At 36.7% G+C, this 23,305-nt stretch overlaps 1 protein-coding gene across 1 annotated transcript; it reads left to right on the forward strand.

The window, feature by feature from the left end:
* Positions 1-213: 213 nt before the first annotated feature.
* On the forward strand, positions 214-23,179 carry pex1 (peroxisomal biogenesis factor 1). Its single transcript, XM_056479993.1, has 24 exons — positions 214-442; positions 568-708; positions 2,101-2,184; positions 2,788-2,902; positions 2,991-3,676; positions 5,595-5,714; positions 5,796-5,919; positions 6,018-6,118; positions 7,270-7,361; positions 7,480-7,612; positions 11,057-11,153; positions 11,242-11,412; positions 11,495-11,649; positions 11,778-11,949; positions 12,023-12,183; positions 12,294-12,428; positions 13,688-13,752; positions 13,835-13,977; positions 15,973-16,076; positions 16,163-16,339; positions 19,031-19,252; positions 21,608-21,802; positions 22,593-22,729; positions 22,858-23,179. The coding sequence occupies exons 1-24, from the start codon at positions 335-337 to the stop codon at positions 22,940-22,942; spliced, it is 3,723 nt and encodes a 1,240-aa protein (XP_056335968.1). The 5' UTR covers positions 214-334; the 3' UTR covers positions 22,943-23,179.
* The last annotated feature ends 126 nt before the right edge of the window (positions 23,180-23,305 follow it).

Consider the following 23,305-nt stretch of genomic DNA (forward strand, 5'->3'; position numbering starts at 1 on the left):
CATATATTTTCTTATGGAAGTAGATCCTCGTGGATTGCAGTTATTAAGTAAATTCGTATTATATTTTAGTTTAAAAGTTTGGTCATATTAAATAAAAAAATCACCAGCAATATCTCCACTTTCTGTTCGTTTCCACAGCGAGATCTGGCAACACTGCCAGACTCAGCTAATCGAAAATGTACAGCGCTTACGATTTATCGACACACATGTACTCGTAATGTCTAACGTAGTTCATGCTGACAGCTCTAGCATACTGGCTTAAAACCACACCACAATAGCATAAAATAAGGGACAAGTTTCTAGCAGGAGCGAGGTTTCTGCAGCCTCGCAGGCAATGTTGGGAAGCCAGGGGATTCAACCTGTCACGTTGGTCTTTAATACCTCCAAGAACTGTTTTCTTCACCTGTCATCAAACTTCGCCACCCATCTCTGTCTACATGAGGTTTGTGTTCTGCTAGCTGCTTTTTAATGCATACATATCAAATGCTAGTACTGTACTACATGACTGACCTTCGTTATATGCAAAGTGCTAGAAGTTTTGCTAGTCTAACGCTAATGTGAATTCAGAACCAGATTTTGGAGCTGTCATGGGGTGTTTCTGCACCGGTGTTCCTCAGCTGGATCAGGTCCAGGGCTTCAGGTCCAGAGGACAGTGTTGAGATCAGCAGACAGCTAGGAGAGAAGCTTGGACTCAAGAATGGAGAACAGGTTGGTCACTGGCTAAAGCAGTGGTGCCCAAACCTTTTCTTATAAAGGGCCAAAAACCAAACTTGATTGAGGACTGTGGGCCAAAGTTAAATATACCAAACCATATTACAATAAATTTGCCATGGTTAATTCTCTAATTTATTTGTGTATTATTTAAAAATAACTATAAAATGTTGCTTTAAAGCATATTTAATAATGATGCAGTATAATTTTTAACATTTTTTGATGAAGTTATTATAGTAAAAAACAAACAATCCCATTTATAACACAATGGAGTTCAATGCTGAATACACTAGTCGAGCTGCTCCTGCCTTTGCATTGATTTGCTCACAGATGTCTTGTGCGTTGTCCTCTATCTGTCAAGTATTTACATTTTAAAAGTCTGATTCATTTACAACATTTAAATAAAACATTTAATTTTAGTTGGCTTTTTTTAGCTCCTCAAATAAAGTACAAATCTGCATGCATTTCTTTTACCAAACTCAAAAAGAAAAGATTTTTAGGAATGCTGCTAACCGAAAACTGTATGCAGAAAAAGTGCAGTGGAAATCTATCTGCACTGAAAGAGTTTTCAATTGGTATATTATTCCATTTTCTTTCAAGTTGTAAAAGTTTGGAATGATATGAATGTGGGCGACATGGTGGCACAGTGGGTAGCGCTGTTGCCTCACAGAAAGAAGGTCGTTGGTTCGAGCCCAGGCTGGGTCAGTTAGCATTTCTATGAGAAGTTTGCATGTTCTCCCCATGTTTGCATGGGTTTCCTCTGGGTGCTCCAGTTTCCCCCACAGTCCAAAGATGCATGCTGTAGGAGAATCGGGTAAGCTTAATTGTCTGTAGTGTATGCATGTCCTGGTCCTCGAGGTTGGGTGTTGAGCGTTGGGAAAACAACCCCAAAAAAAAAAACTAGATGTTACGAAACATCAATATGATGTGGCTAAATATTAACTTTGATATAAAATGGCCCTGGGAGTAAGTAAGTATTTGTATTTAAAAACATACGAAAGTGATGAATCTACATATTCTAGGCCTTAAAATGTCTTGTAAATTATTTAACTATTATTCCAAAAGCAATTGTTAATAACTTTTTTTACAAATATGTTATTATGTTTAAATTTATTATTTAAATTTCCTCATCCATTAAATCACAAACAACTGGAAAATAAATTTGAATCAATAAAATAAATAACTCCAGAATTTTCACAGATAGCATATATTCTAATGTAAACGTAGAATGCTTATTAAGGTTAAACTTATAAAGGTCATAATAGTACCCCTTTAAAGACGTGTATTCTTAACTCTAATCTTCGTGTTGTCGACAAATATGGGCTCTGGACTCAAAAAGTTTGAGACCCATTATTTGGATGCATTTAATATGGTTTTGTTGTGTTTTAGGGGTATCTTCGGCCCTGTCTTCAAGTGCAGTCAGTGCAGCAGGTGTCTGTAGAGCCTCTGTCTCCAGATGACTGGGAGATCTTGGTGAGTTCATAATGAGTTCACCTCTTATATTCAGTCTGTAGATGTTTAGCAGATAGTGATGTGTGCATTTTAATGCATATAACTTGGGTCCAGTTTTACCTGGTATTAGCATGCATTAAATCGCAAGATACATATTACCATATTTTTAAAGAGCCTTTTTTGACTACTTGTGTCTATTTATTGGTACACTCTTGCACTTGATGGAGTCATACACAATATTAAATCTTTTTCCACTGCACCATGACTTTATATTCTATACTGTATATTATTTCTGTTAAGTGACAAGACTTTTGTCTAAGCAAAGTCAGACCTTACTGTCCTAATTAAATAATTAAAAATCAAGGCATGATCATATTTTATTTAGGTAAAATAAACGTAATCTAGAGGCCTTTGCCTTTCATATAAGCCACTTCTGATACCAAATGATCAACTAGAAGTCAAGTTATTATTTATTGTTCCTAAACTTGGATAGGCGACAAGACAGGTAGTGAATATTTACCAGCACAAATCATGATGTGTTCAATACTTGTTTTACCTCTTTATATCAGATCACATCAGAAATTATAAAAACTTTCTATCAAAACTGACTGTACTTTATTCCAGGAGCTGCACAGCTTGGCTCTGGAGCAGCGAATCCTGGATCAGATCCGGGTGGTCTTTAGTGATGGTGTTTTTCCTGTGTGGGTGGACCAGCACACTGTCATCTATATCAGAATCGGTCAGCCAGCCAGCCCTTTTTAAAATGTCCTTTACATTAAAAACTGGTCCTTTACATTAATAATTCTTTCTTTTTTGTGTGTTTTTAGCATCCCTAAGTCCATCTGTACCATTCGGCCGACTGGAGCAGTTCACTGAGCTCATCGTCTCCCCAAAACTACACCCAGGGAATGAACTACTCCACAAACCTCGATCAGAAGAGCCAACACAACATCTGCAACATCAAAACGTTAATATCACATCATCTTCCACCTCAAATGTGCCTCAGGATCCATTTAATAATCATCCGGAGAGTTTGAATGAAGGCCATTGGGGAGGTATAACTGATCTGAAAGGCCTGGTTAGATATTTGTTTACAAGAGGACGTGAGCCTGCAAAGCAGAATATTGCAGTTCCCACAATTCCTATCATCCTGAAAGACTGTATCCTCCGGACTTGCGGAAGCCCTCCTAAGTCTGTCAGCCATCTTGGATCGTGTCATGGAGATGTCCATATACTGCCATGGAACCTTCAAGAGCAAGATAACTGGAACCCAGGACAGTCTGCACTAACGTATGGTAGGCTTTCAAAGATCCTTTCTCCTAAAGAGCTCAGGGAGAAAGTCAAGCAGGCCATGGAAAAGAAGAAAATCAGAGATCCATCGCATAAAGAGAAGGACACGGAGGAGAATATGGAGAATTCTGCTGTGGTCAGGATGCTTTGTCACGATATAAACAGGCTACAGGAGGATCAAGAATTCAATAAATGCGAAGAAATTTACTCTGGAAAGGTTTGGGTGAGTTATTCTATCATTATACTTGTTATGGAGTAAATTGTTTATATTAATGACTTCTCATGAAGGGAACTTTGTCTGATAAAAAACAACTTAACCATTTAGAAAACTAGTCATTGAAGTAGTTCTTGCTTATCAACATGACTTAAAAAAAATCATCATAATCATCTAGCAGTGCTCTGGTGGAACATTTAAAGAGCCCCTATTATGGGTTTTTGAAAATGAGCTTTCACGCAGTGTGTAACACAGCAATAAGGGAATGAACAAAATACAGATGAGGTTTAAATCCGAAAGTGCACCATGTTTAAATATATTGATTCTTTAAGGAAATAGTCGACTCGGAGTCGAATAAATGAATTGAGTTGGGTTTGGATCTTCAGCTTGAACACGTCGACGTCGATACGGTACATCACAAAATATGTAGTGCTAGATACAATAACCATTGACCGTTTGCTATTGAAGGTAGGAGCAGCAGAGACTATTATGTATGGGACTTTGTCAGACTTTGAAAGGGACTTTTACAGTTCCTGATCAGTAACTGTTTGGGAAAAAATAAATCGCTGAACAAATCATATGGGAGTCGTTGGGATAATAAAGGTAAAAATAAATGCATATTATAAGACAATGAAAGTGTTTTTTGACCTTGCATGCATATCAGCATGTTGTTGGGAGACCCCTAAAACCAAAATATGACTTTTTGAAATGCAAAATAGGGGCTCTTTAAATAAGTGAAGTTTTAAAACATTAGATAGAAAAACATCTGAAAATAATTTACAAATTCAGTGTGTTTTTATCTAATTCTTAAATAAAGTTTAACTAATAAATTAATAGCACTGTTATATGCTGTATAGGAAATCTCAATGGCTAAAAGTGTCTAGTCAAGTGTACATACAACTTTATTTTGACATTTTTTTGGGATCATTTTTATATTATAATTTTTTTTTTATCACAATGTACATTTTTAAAGTTATCAAACTACACCACTGCTCATTTCTTACCAACTTTCAACAAGATATATTTATTCATTTAATATATAAAATGTATAATATTATCATCATTTTGGCCAGAATTGTAATATCTGTTCATTCATTCTTTCATTTTACTTCGGCTTAGTCCCTTTATCCATCAGGGGTCACCACATTGGAATGAACCGCCAACCTATCCAGCATATGTTTTACACAGCGGATGCCCTTCCAGCTGCAACCCAGCACTGGGAAATATCCATACACACTCATTCACACACATAGCCTATGGCCAATTTACTTTATTCAATTCACCTGTACCGTGTCACCAAAGTTTATTTGTTTTAGCTTTAGTTTTTCTTCTTTAAAACAAAAGATCCAAGCAATAAGACAAACACGCAGATCGGTGTAATATCACCATCATAAATTATGAAACTTATCTTTGTGATCTGCCAAAAAAAAATTAAAATACACCTGAGAACAAATATAGGTTAAAAAGTCCTAAGACAAGCACATGCAGCACATGTGAGTTGCTATAGACCATTTCAATGTGGTGATGTCATTGGCATTTCCTGCTTGTTGTCAAGCTATTCATGTCTGTAACAAGAGCCGATTCAATCATAACATGGTGTTATAACAGCTATCATAACAGTATTTATCAATATGTGGAACATTTTGGACTCTCAGAAGCTATGGAAATTTAAAATGTAAAACAGGAAATACGTCAGGACCATTGTTATTTTTTACATCCCTCAAAATGGTCTATAGTAACTTCATATGTTTGGGAGAAGCGCATTTATTTAAAACTGTGATCAAAACTGACTGGAACTACCTGTGCATATCAATGAAAATAATGCACACCCTCCAGCCAATCAGAATAACTATATTGGATAACCAGTATGATACCGATATACTGAAATTTTGTACATCCCTAGTTATAATTTTTGTTGTTGTTATAGATCCCAAAGATGCTGCAGAGGCGTTTGAAGATAGACCTTCACTCAGCTGTGAGGATTCAGCCTTTGAAATCAATGCCAAGACTAGCTGAAACAGTCATGGTTCAACCATTGCAACCATTGGCAAGTTTTTCTTTCAAACATAAATTAATTATTTAATAATAAATACTGTATTGTAAAGTTGTTATTCCTTACTCTCTGCAGGCCGAGAGTGAAAAAGAAGAATATATTCAAACAGCGTTCCTCAATTGGTTGCATGCGCAGAGCCATCAGCCTTTGACGTGCCTGACAGGACGATCTAAAGTCATTCTCTTACCCTGTGCTGAAGGTGGGAGGAAGAACAATCAGTGATTCTTTCAAAGATATTACAACTCTTTCAATGCCACTACAGTTATTACATACTAACCGGGAATTCTCTGTTCACAGGAAAGGAAGAGTTTGCTTTGACTGTGCTAAAACCAGAGCAGCAGCAGGAGGATGAATTGTTCTTTCTGTCAAACAATTTACTAAGAAAAACAGACATGCAGGTATGAAGTGTGTATATATATATATATATATATATATATATATATATATATATATATATATATATATATATATATATATATATATATATATATATATATATATATATATATATATATATATATATATATATATTTTTTTTTTTTTTTATTTATTTATTTATTTATTTATCTTTTTTATTTATTAATTTTTTTAAATATTTCCCAAATGATGTTTAACAGAGCCTGCAGAGCAAGGAAATTTTCACAGTATGTCTGATAATATTTTTTCTTCTGGAGAAAGTTTTATTTGTTTTATTTTCGCTAGAGTAAAAGCAGTTTTAAATTTTTAAGCTCAATATTATTAGCCCCTTTAAGCTATATATTTTTTCCCAATAGTCTACAGAACAAACCATCGTTATTCAATAACTTGCTTAATTACCCTATTTTGCCTAGTTAACCTAATTAACCTAGTTAAGCCTTTAAATGTCACTTTAAGCTGTATAGAAGTGTCTTGAAAGATATTTGGTAAAATATGATTTACTGTCATCATGGCAAAGATAAAATAAATCAGTTATAAAAAATGAGTTATTAAAACTATTATGATTAGAAATTTGTTGAAAAAAAATCTTCTCTCTGTTAAACAGAAATTGAGGAAAAAATAAACAGGGGCGCTAATAATTCAGGGTTTTTTATATTTCTGACTTCAACTGTATATATTGTAATATATTAAATATTGTAATTGTTGTTTTAATGATGCTCAAGTTGATATTGAGTATACACTCACTTTGTCACTTTCACTGGTCAGTAAAATAGAAATAAAGCAGGAGCAGAATATTTGTGTCTCGCAGCAGCAACATTCCAGTGTTTTGTTCCTGAACGATTCAAATATTCAGTGATCTGTTCATAAAGACTGTTAATCAATTTCTAAATGAATTGGACTTTTCTAATGACTCGCTTGACTAAATGATTCAGTGTGTCATTAATAGGACAGGGACTTGGTTTTTTAATCTATAATGATGACAGGAAAAACATTGTTTGGTTATCATTGTGGGAAAATAGTCAGAAATATTGAGATATCTATTAAGATCAATAGTTGCCCATCTCTAAATTGCATTGTATTTTAAAGACAAATTTTCTTTCTCTTGCCTGCTCAATAAACAATCTTTGTTTAGATTGCCAGAGAACTACATAATTCTGACCACAGAGGCTCTGATAATGATACTGAAGTTCCGTGTCTTGGCTTTCCCTCTCTCAGCTCTCTTGGGTATGCTCATTTTCTTCTTAAAACAGGAAATATCAAAGTATCATTATTTAATATAATTAGCTGCACACATGATTGATTTAGTGAGGAGTCTGTGTGGCTGTTGTCTGTGTTTGCTCAGTGGGGTAGAGGACATCAGCAGGGCTGCTTTCCAGCACATCTCTTATGCTCTGATGGGAGGTTCACTGTCACGTGAGCTCATCTCCACAGGACGGGGACTGAGGGGAGGAGCTCTGCTCGTCACAGGTGCAAAGGTAACCTTCAGACACACAGCGTACTTATCAGATATGGAATAGTTTATTATATACATTAATATTTCAGAGATCTTTCGATGCAAATATTTTGGGTAAGTAGACTCTTGAATTGATGTGAAATACTTGCTTAAGAGTAAAATACTTGCTTACCAGCAAAAGTCATCAAAAAAGATGACACTGTCACATAATATACAGTGACAGACATTTAAACAACATAAAAATCAGGTTAAAAAGATGTATTTTTCAAGTCATTTAAAAAGATGCTTGGTTGTAATTTGAAAAGTAAAAGACATCCTTTTTATGTTGCACAAACGTTATGCGGACGATATTCATATGACCAGCAGCAAACATTATTCTGACGCCATTCGAGTGACAGGGAGCGAACTTAATGTGAACATTATTCGAGTGACCAGGAACGAACGTTATGCAAACATTAATTAAGTGACTGGGAACGAATGGTATGCAGACATTATTTGAGTGACCAGGAACGAACGTTATGCAAACTTTATTTAAGTGACTGGGAACGAATGGTATGCAGACATTATTTGAGTGACCAGGAACGAACGTTATGCAAACTTTATTTAAGTGACTGGGAACGAATGGTATGCAGATAAAATTTGAGTGACCGGTAACGAATGTTATGCAGATGTCCTCCGATTGACCATGAGTGAACGTTATCTGGACTTAATTCGTATGAACGGGAGCGAGCAATATGTGGACGTAATTCGAGTGACCAGGAGCGAACGTTAGGAGAGCGTTATTCAAGTGACCGGAAACAAACGTTATACAAACATTATTTAAGTGACTAAGAACAAATGTTATGCAAACGTTATTCAAATGACCGGGAGCGAATGTTATGTGAACTTTATTCGAGTGATTAGGAACGAACATTATGCGAACATTATTCAAGTGACCATGAGCGAAGGTTATGCGTACATTATTTGAGTGCTCAGAAGTGAATGTTTTGTGGATGTCATACGAGTGACCAGGAGAAAACGTTATTCGAACATTATCCAAATGACAAGAAACGAACATTATGTGGACAGTGTTTGAGTGAACGGGAGCAAACATTAAGCAAACGTTATACGAATGCCAAGGAACGAACATTATACGGACATTATTTGAGTGAACGGGAGCAAACATTATGCAAACTTTGTCCGAATGCCAAGGAATGAACATTATGCGGACATTAATTGAGTGAACGGGAGCAAACATTATGCAAACGTTATCCGAATGCCTAGGAACGAACATTGTGCGGACATTATTTGAGTGCTCAGGAATGAATGTTTTGTGGACGTCATACGAGTGACCAGGAGAAAACTTTATGCGAATGTAATTCGAATGACAAGGAACAAACATTAAGCAGACAAAAGTTGAGTGACCAAACTTTATGCGAATGTTATCCGAATGACAAGAAACGAAATTATGCAGACATTATCTCAGTGAACGGAAACAAACGTTATACAAACATTATTTAAGTGACTAAGAACAAATGTTATGCAAACGTTATTGAAATGACCGGGAGCGAATGTTATGTGAACTTTATTCGAGTGATTAGGAACGAACATTATGCGAACATTATTCAAGTGACCATGAGCGAAGGTTATGCATACATTATTTGAGTGCTCAGAAGTGAATGTTTTGTGGACGTCATACGAGTGACCAGGAGAAAATGTTATGCGAACGTTATCCAAATGACAAGAAACGAACATTATGCGGACAGTGTTTGAGTGAACAGGAGCAAACATTAAGCAAACGTTATATGAATGCCAAGGAACGAACATTATACGTACATTATTTGAGTGAGCGGGAGCAAACATTATGCAAACTTTGTCCGAATGGCAAGGAATGAACATTATGCGGATATTATTTGAGTGAACGGGAGCAAATATTATGCAAACCTTATCCGAATTCCTAGGAACAACATTGTGCGGACATTATTTGAGTGCTCAGGAGTGAATGTTTTGTAGACGTCATACGAGTGACCAGGAGAAAACATTATGCGAACATAATTCGAATGACAAGGAACAAACATTAAGCAGACAAAAGCTGAGTGACCAAACGTTATGCGAATGTTATCCGAATGACAAGAAACGAAAATTATGCGGACATTATCTCAGTGACCGGGAGCAAACGTTATGCAAACGTTATCCGAATTCCAAGGAACGAACAATATGTGGGCATTGTTTGAGTGCTCTGGAGTGAATGCTTTTTTGACGCCATACGAATGACCAGGTGAAAACATTTTGCAAACGTTATCCGAATGCCAAGAAACGAACATTATGCGGACATTAGTTGAGTGTTCAGGAGTGAATGTTTTGTTGACGTCATACGAGTGACTAGGTGAAAACATTGTGCAAACGTTATCCAAATGACAAGAAATGAACATTATGCAGACATTATTTGAGTGAACGGGAGCAAACATTATACAAACGTTATCCGAATGCCAAGGAACGAACATTATGCGGACATTATTTGAGTGAATGGGAGCAAACATTATGCGAATGTTATTCGAGTGACCAGGAACGAACATTATGCAGACATTATTCGAGTGAATGGGATCAAATATTATGCAACCGTTATCCAAATGCCAAGAAACGAACATTATGCAGACATTATTTGAGTGCTCCGGAGTGAATGTTTTGTTGACGTCATACGAGTGACCAGGAGAAAACATTATGCAAATGTTATCCGAATGCCAAGGAACGAACATTATGCTGACATGATTTGAGTGAACGGGAGCAAACATTATGCGATTGTTATTCGAGTGACCAGGAACAAACATCATGCAGATGTTATTTGTGTGACCTGGAGTTAATGTTATGCACATGCCTTTCGATTGACCGTGAGCAAATGTTATGTGGAAATAATTCGAGTGTCCAGAAGCGAATGTGGATGTCCTTCGAGTGACCAAAAACATCCTTCGAGTGATGAGCCTTAAACGTTATGCAGGTGTCAAGCAAATTTTCCAATGTTTTTGACAGACCAATTTTCACATTGATTTTTGAGCTAAAAGACGTCCGTGATATTCTAGCTTGATTTAGCCCAAAAAAACAACATCTAAATAACATCTTGTGCTGGTTGGGCGATATGCTGTCTTGTTTGCTTGACTTTATAAACTGCTTTATGTGGTTGGTAAGGTGTTCTTGAAAGAAGTCTTCAAGAAGGCTGCCTTTTATTTGATAATATGCATTCTAAATATTTACATCTTTAGTGCTTGAATTGTCTGTTGATGTAAATGCAAAATCACATCAAGATCATTACCATAAACAATGCTAAGAACCTGGGTTGAAGAGCTCTGTTGTTTGGCACACTGCTCAGTTTTCATAGCTGTAACAGCAGTAATAACAGTACAATAGTGCTGCTGATGCCATGCGTCTCTGCTTTTTAAGGGCGGTGGAATAGATGTAGTGTATGTGGTAGATTTCTGGCTTTTCTGTGCAGGGCAGTGGAAAATCTTCTCTGTCCAGAGCGCTGTGTAGAAAGGCCAGTGAAGACCTGGATGCCCACATTCAAGTTTTGGACTGCAAGACACTGAAAGGTTGCCTGAAAATGTAACTGTCCTTTAACATGTCTTTTATCAATCGTATTTCTTGTTTATAATTATTTTTACTGCATGAATTGCTTAGGTAAAAGAACAGACACAGTAAGGCAGAGGCTGGAGGAGGTTTTTGAGCAGGCGGTTTGGAGGCAGCCCTCAGTGGTCCTGCTGGATGACCTGGATCATGTGGCCGGTGCTGCCACTTCACCTGAACATGAGCACGGACCAGAAGCTGTACAACGGCAGCACATTGCACAGAGTAAGACCTCATACAGACACACTTGCTTCTACATGTATTACTGTATGAAGAACAGGGTGGACTCTCTGCGTGTTCTCCTTAGGTCTGAAGGATTTGGTGGATGAGATAGTGCTTCGATCCAGTCTCATCGCTCTGATAGTCACAGCGAAGACTGAACACACTCTTCATCAGACTCTGACTGCGGTGCAGGGCTCACACTTCTTCCAGAGCTTCTGCAAGATCCCAACGCCAGATCAGGTCAGTACAGGGAAAAGAAAAAATATGAATTGCTGTTTTTCTAATAAACATTATCATTCAAAATGTGATGTGAAAAAAGCTACAGACTTGTTTTTAAGGCTTAACATTCTTACGGTTTCTCTTTATAGGCTCAGAGAGTTGAGATTCTGAGGTCTTTGATAGTGAAAAAGAGCTTCCAGGTCTGTCAGACTACTCTTGATCTGGACAGTGTAGCCAAAGAAACAGAAGGATTCATGGCGCGAGACCTTAATCTGCTGTTGGAGAGGGCCATCCATGCCAACACACTACACAACTCTGAAGGCAAGCACTTCACCCACAATAGTCTTTCTGTGATGTAGCTTTTTTCTCTAATCTCACTTTTCTGGATCTGCAGATTTGAGCTGTAAGGACTTCAGACAGGCTCTTCAAGGCTTCACTCCTCCGTCTCTGTGGGACGCTCAGCTGCAGGTGCCCAGCGGGGCCGGGATGGAGAGGATTGGAGGTCTTCATGAGGCACGTCAGCTCCTGATGGACATTATACTGCTGCCGGCTAAGGTACTATTTTACAAAGAGTCCATCATAACTCATTAAACATAAAAGTTTACCATTTTTGACTGTTGAATTTTGAATAATAATGGTGTGTTGTTTGGTCATGTTGTGTCCAGTACCCGCTGCTCTTCTCCAGTCTGCCCCTGCGTCAGTGCTCTGGTGTGCTGCTGTATGGAGCTCCTGGGACAGGCAAGACTCTACTGGCTGGAGCTGTGGCCAAAGAGAGTGGCATGAACTTCATTAGCATCAAGGTGAGGGAATGTGTAATGTATGCATATTGCTATCAAAAAATCTATATTTATTTATATATTTAATATCGGAGTGCCCTTGGAACTATAAATATGAGTAAAGAAGGCTGTGAAAAAAAAGTTCTTTATTGTTTGACCTTTTTTTTTTTTGTTTGCTTGGAATACTAACATTAGAAAATTCTCTTTAAAACAAACAAGTTCAAACACAGCATTGATATTTTATTTTTTTATACTCTTGGGTAATGTGGAACAAGTTCATTTTACAGTTATTATCTCCTGTTTCACAGAACTATAAATATAAGGAAACATAACGTCCAAACTTTCTCAATCATTAATCACAACGTGTAATAACAAAAAAAAACATGGCTGCGAAAGGTTTTAGGTTTTTGTGCCTTACAAAATGTAATAAATAACTACTAAAAACACTGCAAATGTCCATTTACACCATCAAGGCAGTATTTACGAAATTCCAGTCAACTGAAAGAGCTATGAATTATCCTAAAACGACATGTCTGTATTTTCCAATGCACTGTTATAAGGATGTTTTGAGTGGTCAATAAACCTCCAAGAATCACAACTGGAGAATTGCAGAAGTTAGTTTGGTCTTGGGGTCAGAAAGTGTCCAAAACTACAATCCAACATCGTCTACATCACCACAAACTGTCAGCAAAAAAAGCATTAACTCTCATCCAAAACAAACTTCAGCTTCTTTTGAGCAAAAAGTTTAAACATTTTGTGACGATAATCTTTGCTCAAATTTACCAAATGTGCCAATATTTGTGGAAAAAAAGTTTTTAAAAAAATTTGCACACTGCCACTTTAGCTCTCAAAAGACAAATTTAATTCCACAGCGTTTTAACCCACATAGTCTTTATCATGTCACACAAGAAACACAAGAGAACTCAAGATAAAGTCAAACTATACACATCATACCTAATCATCTCCCTAATTAACCAATGAGTAAGTAAATAAGAAAAAAAGTTGAAACAAACTGAGAAAATGACTGAAAACACATATACACACAAACATGCAAAAACACACACAATTACAAAAAAGATTTCAAGTCAAAATCCAAATTCTTGGAGACAATGTATTTAATATGTAAATAAAAACGCTTCCCTCTACAGTACAATTTGATGTATATCTGCACCCCTTCTAAGTATTATAACTTGTTCAAGAGGTTTTTCTTTCTAAATATTAATGGAAGGCACTGTAAAGTCTAATAAATACACACTATACCGTATATGTATATTTTTCTCCAGGGTCCCGAACTCCTCAGCAAATATATCGGTGCCAGTGAGCAGGCGGTGCGAGATGTGTTTCAGAGGTCTGTCAGAATGCACACAGACACCTCTTTATGAATTAGAATGAAGAGTCATCACTGTGTTTGTGTGTTTGTGTTGCTGAAGGGCTCAACAAGCAAAGCCTTGCATCCTGTTTTTTGATGAGTTTGACTCTCTGGCTCCTCGAAGGGGTCATGATAACACTGGGGTCACAGACCGTGTGGTTAATCAGCTGCTCACACAGCTGGATGGAGTGGAAGGACTCACAGGTACAGTACATCAGGGTCAAATGCTAGATCTTGACATGCGTTTTACAGCGGGAGTTTCTTCCGTTTGAACCTAATAATTTTTCAAAAGCATGCACATCAATCTCAACTGGGTGCTCAGCCAAATAAAAAGTATGGAAATATATATCTAAAGACACCAAAAGCTCCAAAATATCAAATTTATTCAATTTAAGCGTGTAACGTCTGATGAAGAGCCGGTGCTCGATACGTGATAGCCTTTTTGAGTAAATAAATTTGATACTTTTGGAGCTTTTGTTGTTGTGGCCTTTTTATATATATTTATGAGAAAGTGAGAAATTTCTGTTTAAATGAAGCCGACTAAAATTTCAGATGAAATTCAAGAGTTTGCACTTAGATATTGCTTGATAATATTAGCAGGTTTGGCATGCTGTCCTAGCACTGTCCTCTCACAGCAAGAAGGTCGCTGGTTCTAGTCTAGTCTGGGTCAGTAAGCATTTCTGTGTGGAGTTTGTATGTTTTCCGGTGTTCATGTGGGTTTCCTCTGGGTTTCCCTCACAGTCCAAAGACATGCGCTATAGGTGAATTGGATGAACTCAATTGGCTGCAGTGTATAAATTTGTGTGGGTGATTGCGTGTGTGTATGGGTGTTTCCCAGTACTGGGTTGCAGTTGAAAGGGCATCTGCTGCATAAAACATACGCTGGAATAGTTGGCCGTTCATTCCACTATATTCAGTTCATCTTTATTTGTATAGCGCTTTTACAATGTAGATTTTCAAAGCAGCTTCACATAGAAGATTATAGTGACTTGAAATTCACTATAATCACTATAATAGACTAAGCCGAAGGAAAATGAATGAATGAATGAATGAATGAATGAATGAATTAAATTTACTTGAAAGACTTGGAAAAAGTCATGAATTATTATTAGTAAAATGTAAATATTTCAAAGACAGACTTGTATTTATGTGTTCTAGGAAAGTTACTGTATATAATATATACAGTTGAAGCCCACCTTTGAATTTTTTATTTCTTTTATTTAATATTTCCCAAATGATGTTCAACAGAGAAAGGAAATTTTCACAGTATGTCTGATAATATTTTTTCTTCTGGAGAAAGTCTTATTTGTTTTATTTTGGCTAGAATAAAAGCAGCTTTCAATTTTTCTGAACTATTTTAAGGTCCAAATTATTAGCCCCTTTTAGCTTTTTTTTTTTTTTCGATAGTCTACAGAACAAAGCATCTTTATTCAATGGGGTATATGCTGAAGCATGCTAATAGGACTTTTAATTTGCCAGTAACCTAGGTTAATCGTTTCCGGTGATATGTATGCCAATGCAAAATCAGGGCGTTTAAGGTCTGTTTTCTCCACTGGCTGAGTGATATCCGATATGAAGTGGGTCTCAGATTGTACAAGAAGCACTGCATTAAATAACACATCCCCGCCATGTCTTTATAATATGAGCATTTATTTTACCCCAGTATATTCAATGGAGCTTCTGCGCTTGCCTGCCGATTCTGATGGGCTTATGCGAGTAAATGGCTTTTTGTCTCGTTTTACGCTTGAGCAACTAAATGAATGCCAAAGTCTGTTTAACTGATTGTATTTGAATTACATTACAACATCGATGCTGTAAAAGGAACGGTATAAAATTGGAAAAAACTCACAATAACAGGTCACCGGAAGTTTATAAGTATGGCAAACACACTAGCGTGGCATATACCCTATAACTTGCCTAATTACCCTAACCTAATTAACCCAGTTAAGCCTTTAAATGTCACTTTAGGCTGTATAGAAGTGTCTTGAAAAATATCTAGTAAAATATTATTTACTGTCATCAGGGCAAAGATAAAATAAATCAGTTAATAGAAATGAGTTATTTAAACTATTATGTTTAGAAATGTGCTGAAGAAATCTTCTCTCCGTTAAACAGAAATTGATGAAAAAAAATAAACAGGGGGGCTAATAATTCAGGGTGGCTAATAATTCTAACTTCAACTGTATGTTTTATTTGCAGGCGTGTATGTCCTGGCTGCCACCAGTCGTCCTGACCTTATAGATCCTGCTCTTTTGAGACCCGGACGACTGGACAAGTCTCTCTACTGCCCTCCTCCTGATCGGGTCAGCATGCTAAATCCAGCCCACATCGGTTTAACCTCTTTACTCCTAAAAATCCATTTATATGCAGATGTAAATGTGCTCTTCAGGAGGCCCGGCTGGAGATCCTGAAGGCCTTGACTCATTCTGTGCCACTGGGTGCAGATGTGGATTTGGATCAGATTGCTGGAGCAACAGAGCTGTTCACTGGAGCTGATCTGAAGGCACTTCTCTATAACGCTCAACTAGAAGCCATACACAGCAGCCTGGGACCCAACCTACTGCATGTGTGTTAAATACAAACTCAGACAAGCACTCAACACTGGCAGCAAGATTAGTTAGTGATCTGTATGGATTTTTCAGTGGCTGGGACACATGAGTAAAGGACAGCGGTCAATGGTCAACATATATGCTCTGTTGTTTAAAGGTTTAGAGTCTGCAAGATTTGTTGTACAGTAGTAAAAGAATAAGTCTCTAACATTCACCAAGGCTGTTCATTTTATCAAACATACAGTGCTCAGCATAATTGAGTACACCCTATTTTGACAATAAATATTTTGATCCATTTCTCAGTAAATTTAGGCAATATATTTAGGTGCATTTAAAGAAAACAGATTTATTAAACAGATATATTTATTAGAATAATACTTTAGTCACCAAACATATCTAGAAATTGAAAGATAATACAATAAAATGCATGCAAAATATAAAAAAAAAAATTACAACCTACAAAATTTCAATTTTTGGTTTCAATTTTTTTTTCTTCTTTTGACTTTTCCCATTTTTGTATTTGTATTTAATATTTTTCTATAACATATAAATTTGGGTGTACTAGTTTTTTGGACTGTTATCGTAAGTTATGTTGTTAGATACGCTCCAGATTTGGCTTCAGTACTGACTAATCTAATGTATATGCACAAATGTAATGCTGTATAGCTTCCAATTAAAAATATGAATTTAAAAGAAAGATTTATGACAGGTGTACTTACATATGCTGAGCACTGTATAATATAATAAAAAATATGTAGTCTAAAATATATAACATGACAATAATGAAATCTAGTCGGAAATGTAAAAGATTTATTATATTTTAGAATTATTTCTGTGATGACAAAGCTAACATTTTATCATCATTACTCCAGTCTTAAATGTCAGATGATCCTTTAGAAATCATTTTCATTTGCAGATTTGGTGCCGAAAAACATTTCTGTGAACACTAGTTTTAAGCCAAAATTCACACACCTGCTTATTACCTGCCTATTATTAAGATATGAACTGTATATGAGTTGTGGTAAAGTATGATCTTATATACCTAACTACTACCTCACTATCTATTAATATGCAGCTTATTAGCAGTTTGTCTTAGTTTATGGTTTGTTAGTAGCATTAATTGTGACTTAAAATAAAGTGTTACCGCAATTTGTATTATTAGCAGTTTTGAAAACATCTCGACTGCCTCATGTTTATAGAAAGAGCTGTATATGATGACCATTCAAAATGTAGTTATAATAATAATTATTTCTAAAGGATTATGTGGCACTGATGAGAAATAACTGAAAATTCACCTTTGAATCTCAGGAATAAATTACTTTTTAAAAAAATATATCACATAGAAAACAATTATTTTAAATTGAAATAATATTTCAAAATATTTATTGTATTTTAGATTTAATAAATGCAGCCTTAATGAGCAGAAGAGACTTCTTACAGTAACAAAGCTTACCGATGACAAACTCCAGAATGGTATATGACTGATACATATTTTTTAATTCTTCAATAACTCTAATAAGTATTATTATTTGAATAACTGGCCTGGTTGAATAACAGTGGTTCCCAAATTTTATTTTATTTATTTATTTATTTTTTGCCTGTGAGCCCTTTTCCCCCCGGAAAATATTGTTAGGCCCCCCTCCACATTTATTAAGTTTGCAGTATTTATGACAAAAAAAAGATTGATTTCATTTGTTTTATTAATGTGTACGGCCTCATGCATTCGTTAGCATGAACTTAGGCGCATATAATGCACTGTGGCTGGGTCAGGGACTTTTTGCTTAGAGAAAATGGAATAAAACCATAGGTCAGGGAACTATCTTGGTATTTCCTGCATATTGTGTTTCCTGTGTTGCTAGCGCTGCGACCTGAAATGTATGGAGCTTCCTCAACTGGGTCCAGGATGCTTGGGTCATTAGTATTAGCTCCTGAAGGCGAATCAGTGAGACTTTTTGTGGAGGACAAATTAAAAAAAAATTTTGTCAGCCAGGGGATAAAATAAACGAAGGCAACACGATCGTTCTCCTAAATGTCTACTGCAAAAAATTTTTTAAAATATGATGTGACCCCCCATACAGAGCTCGCTGAGGCCCCCTTGTAAATACTCTTGATAATCGGATGCAGTTGAAGTCAGAATTATTAGCCCCCCTTTGATTTATTTATTTTGTTGTTTTTAAATATTTGCCAAATGATGTTTAACAGAGCAAGGAAATTTTCACAGTATGTCTGATAATATTTTTTCTTCTGGAGAAAGTCTTATTTATTTTATTTCGGCTAGAATAAAAGGAGTTTTTAATTTTTTCGGAACTATTTTAAGGTCAAAATGATCAGCCTCTTTAAGCAATTTTTTTTCCGACTGTCTTCAGAACAAACCACTGTTATACAATAACTAGCCTAATAACCCTAACCTGCCTAGTTAACCTAATTAACCTAGTTAAGCCTTTAAATAGCACTTTAAGCTGTATAGAAGTGTCTTAAAAATATCTAGTAAAATATTATTTACTGTCATCAGGGCAAAGATAAAATAAATTAGTTATTAGAAATGAGTTATTAAAACTATTATCTTTAGAAATGTGTTGAAAAAAATCTTCTCTCCGTTAAAAAGAAATTGGGGAAAAAATAAACGGGGGCTAATAATTCTGACTTTAACTGTATAAAGCTGAATGTGTATCTTGTGTTTGACTTTGACTCCCTCTGCTGTTGTCTAGGACCTGGGTTCCGCGTCAGACAGTGATGTCAGCCTCTCCTCCCTGATCTTCCTAAACCACAGCAGCGGGTCGGATGACTCAGCTGGAGAGGGAGACGCAGGACTGGAGCACTCCATGGTGCTGCTGGAGCCCAGTGAACTCCCACCTGAGGACCCACGACACAACATCTGGCGCCTTTACTTCGGAAGCTCCTTTGAGTCCGAACTGGACAACCAGTCCCTGGTGAAAAGTCATTTATCAATGTTATAATGAGTTATTCTTAAGAAATATGCATAAATCAGTCCATTCATATGTCTTCTAATAGGAACACTCCGCTTCTTTAGAAAATAGGCTCATTTTACAAGTCTACTAGAATTAGAGTTAACATTTTTTAATCCATTCAGTCGAACTCCAGGTCTGGTGGGTGCAGTTTTGTCTTAGCTTAGCATAGATAATTGAATCTGATTAGACCATTAGCATCTCACTCAAAAATAACAAAACATTTCATTTAAAAGTTGCTATTTTCTAGGCTGATATGGCTAGGAACTACTGTGTACTCTCATTCCAACGTTATAATGAAGAAACCATGTCTCGAGCCGGGGGAATGAAAATACCCAGCACCTGAAAATACAGTGCATCCGGATAGTATTCATAGGGCTTCACTTTTTCCACATTTTTTTATGTTACAGCCTTATTCCAAAATGGATTAAATTAATTTATTTCCTCAAAATTCTACACACAAAACCACATAATGACAACGTGAAAAAAGATTTTTTGAAATTGTTGAAAATTTATTAAAAATAAAAAACCTGAAAATCACATGTATATAAGTATTCACAACCTTTGCCATGAAGCTCTAAATTGAGCTCAGGTTTACTCTGTGTCCACTGATCATTCTTGAGATGTTTCAGCAGCTTAATTGGAGTTTGTCTGTGGTAAATTCAGTTGACTGGGCATGATTTGAAAAGGTATACACCTGTCTATATAAGGTCCCAGGGTTGACAGTGCATGTCAAAGCACAAACCAAGCATAAAGACAAAGGAATTGTCTGTAGACCTCAGAGACAGAATTGTCTTGAGGCACAAGGCTGGGGAAGGTTACAGAAAACATTCTGCTGCTCTGAAAGTTCCAATGAGCACAGTGGCCACCATCAACCCGATGGTCACTCTGTCTGAGCTCCAGCGTTCTTCTGTGGAGAGAGGAGAACCTTACAGAAGGACAACCATCTGTGCAGCAATCTACCAATCAGGCCTGTATGGTAGAGTACAGAAGATGGAATGCCACTCTCCACCTAGAATTTGCCAAAAGCATCTGAAGGACTCTCAGACCATAAGAAACAAAATTTTCTGATCTGATGAGACTCAAATTGAACTCTTTGGAGTGAATGCCAGGCGTTACATTTGGAGAACCTGGCACCACTCATCATCAGGCTAATACTATCCCTACAGTGAAGCATGGTGGTGGCAGCATTATGCTGTGGGGATATTTTTCAGCAGCAGGAACTAGAAAACTAGTCAGGATAGAAGGAAAGATGAATGCAGCAATATACAGAGACATCCTAAATGAAAACCTGCTTCAAAGTGCTCTTGACCTCAGACTGAGGCGACGGTTCATCTTCCTGCAGGACAATGACCCAAAGCACACCACCAAAATATCAATGAAGTGGCTTCACAACAACTCAGTGAATGTTCTTGAGTGGCCCAGCCAGAGCCCAGACCTAAATCCTATTGAACATTTCTGAAGTGATATGAAAATGGCTGTACACCGTCACTTCCCATCCAACCTGATAGAGCTTGAGAGGTACTACAAAGAGGAATGGGCAAAAATTCCCAAAGACAGGTGTGCCAAGCTTGTGGCATCATATTCAAAAAGACTTGAGGCTGTAATTGCTGCCAAAATTGCATCAACAAAGTATTGAACAAAGGCTGTGAATACTTATGTACATGTGATTTTTCAGGTTTTTTATCTTTAATAAATTTCCAACAATTTCAAAAAATCTTTTTTCCGTTGTCAATATGTGGTATTGTGTGTAGAATTTTGAGGAAATAAATGAATTTAATCCATTTTGGAATAAGGCTGTAACATGAAAAAGTGAAGCGTTATGAATACTTTACAGATGCACTGTAGCGTGTTGCAGTCATGCTATAGCCACAAAAATCCTTTATTATTACACCAGAAGGAGAGTATACTTCCTAAACATATCGCCCAAGAAAATAGCAACTTTTCATTTTCACTCGGTCTTCGTACACAATGTAACTACAGAAGAATCAAGCTTTAAATAGGAATATTACTATTAATTTTACACTTTGGTCATTTTTGAGCAAGATGCTAATGATCTAATCCGATTCAATGATCTATGCTTTGCTAAGCTAAGCTAAAAGTGCTCCTTCCAGACCCGAAGATCACCTGAATGGCTTCTAAAATGGTAAAACTCAACTGTTTAACTCTAGTGGAGTTTTAAAATAAGCCTATTTCAAAAAAAAGTGAGTGTTCCTTTAATACAATTGGTTGAATTTCATTCCAGCTACTACAGTATGTTGATTCAGCTCTTTTTGCGCTGCTATTAAGGCTGTCACTATTTGTTTACTTTGCTCCCAGAATTCTCTGTGCCTGTCTGGACCCAATTCCACCGCCCCCGACCTGACAGGGGCATCGGTGAGGGATCCAGGCTCCTGTCATGCCCCTGTGTTCATGTCCTGTGTGCAGCAGGGCTTCCAGGAACTGAGTCATGAGCAGTCTGAACGCCTCCGAGCTGAAGTCAGCACCGTTAAAAATAGTTACCGCAAAACCACAGTCAGTTGCTGCACTTTCCTCACATCTTACGTCCACATTGATATTGATTTAAAATATCTAGTCTTTCTGTCTTTTTAAATATCACTATAACCGTTTATCATCCATCTATTTTTCCCATCCAATACAACTAGTTTTTCTTTTTTCAATCTATCACTCTAAAAGCTTTTCCTTCCTTCTACTCATCAATCCTTCTTGTTTCCCCTATAATAATTCTACTTTTCCCATCCATCTGTCAGTCCATCCAAGTTTACTATCACTCTAGTTTTTCATCCATCATTATATCCATCCATCCCTGGATGCCGTAGTTATTCATCATCCATCCATTCATCTATCCATGCCATTTTCCCCAGTCATTCTATCATCTATATTTTTCATCTATCCAGCCATCAATCCATCTATCCAGATTTCTCATCCTCATAACTATTTTTATTTTCATGATGTACTACCCTTCATATATCTTCCCATACTTCAATCCATCCATTGCCCTATCTGTTTATTTTCCATCCCTTTTGCTAGTCCTTTGCTATAGCTCTCATTTTTCCCATCCATCTATCAGGCTATTTTTTCCATACGTCCATATTTCCATTCATCCCTCCACCCATCTAGATTTCCTATCCATTTTTATATGCCTCTAGTTGTTCATCCATTGATCTATCCATCATATTGTTCATCCATCCATTGTTGTATCTCTGGGGACCACCCTCTGTATCCACCCTGGGGACTGTGTTGGAGAGTCTATAGTCACCATTGCTGCTTATTAGAAGAGATCTTCTGCTCTTTTGTGTCACAGGATGAATCCTCATCATCACAGATCCAGACCGGCCCCAGTAAACCTGGCTCTCTCATATGCCAAACTCACCTGACCACAGCTTTGGCTAACACCAGAGCATCTGTGAGCAGAGAAGACTGGAAGAGATACACTGAACTGTGAGTATCCTCATGTTACATTTTCACAAGCATATTCTTTAAAGCATTTGAAATGTACTGTAACCACAATCAAACCACTGCACTGCTCAATTACACATTTGTGTTGTTGTTTTTGCTTCGTCATGCAGATATGAATCATTTGGTGCCCCAAAGGAAGGAAAATCTCAGAGCAATGCTTTAATTAAAGCAGGTCAGCGGGTGACTTTGGCTTAATGAGAGCCGCACAGAAATTAATACAGCTCAGGGCATTAACAGGTATTTTTTTAGCAGAGATTCTCATGTGATAAATTTATCTGAAGTGCAACAATGTTAAAAACGTCAGTTTAGTAGCACTGAACAAATAATTGAAAGATAATTTTGAAGTTCATCAAGTGATGTATCTGCTAAATTGCTAAGCTGCTGTGGACAGGATAAATAAAAATGGATGTGTACATTAAATAACTTTTTAATAAATTATAGGATTTCTGATGCCTGCTTAGTTTCTCCATTGTCTCTAATGCACTGCACATCCCTAAAAAAAAACAACAACAAAAAAAAAACTTGGAAATGATCTATATCCCAAATCAAGTACCTTTA

This window comes from Danio aesculapii, chromosome 19, assembly GCF_903798145.1.
Source record: "Danio aesculapii chromosome 19, fDanAes4.1, whole genome shotgun sequence".
NCBI lineage: Eukaryota > Metazoa > Chordata > Actinopteri > Cypriniformes > Danionidae > Danio > Danio aesculapii.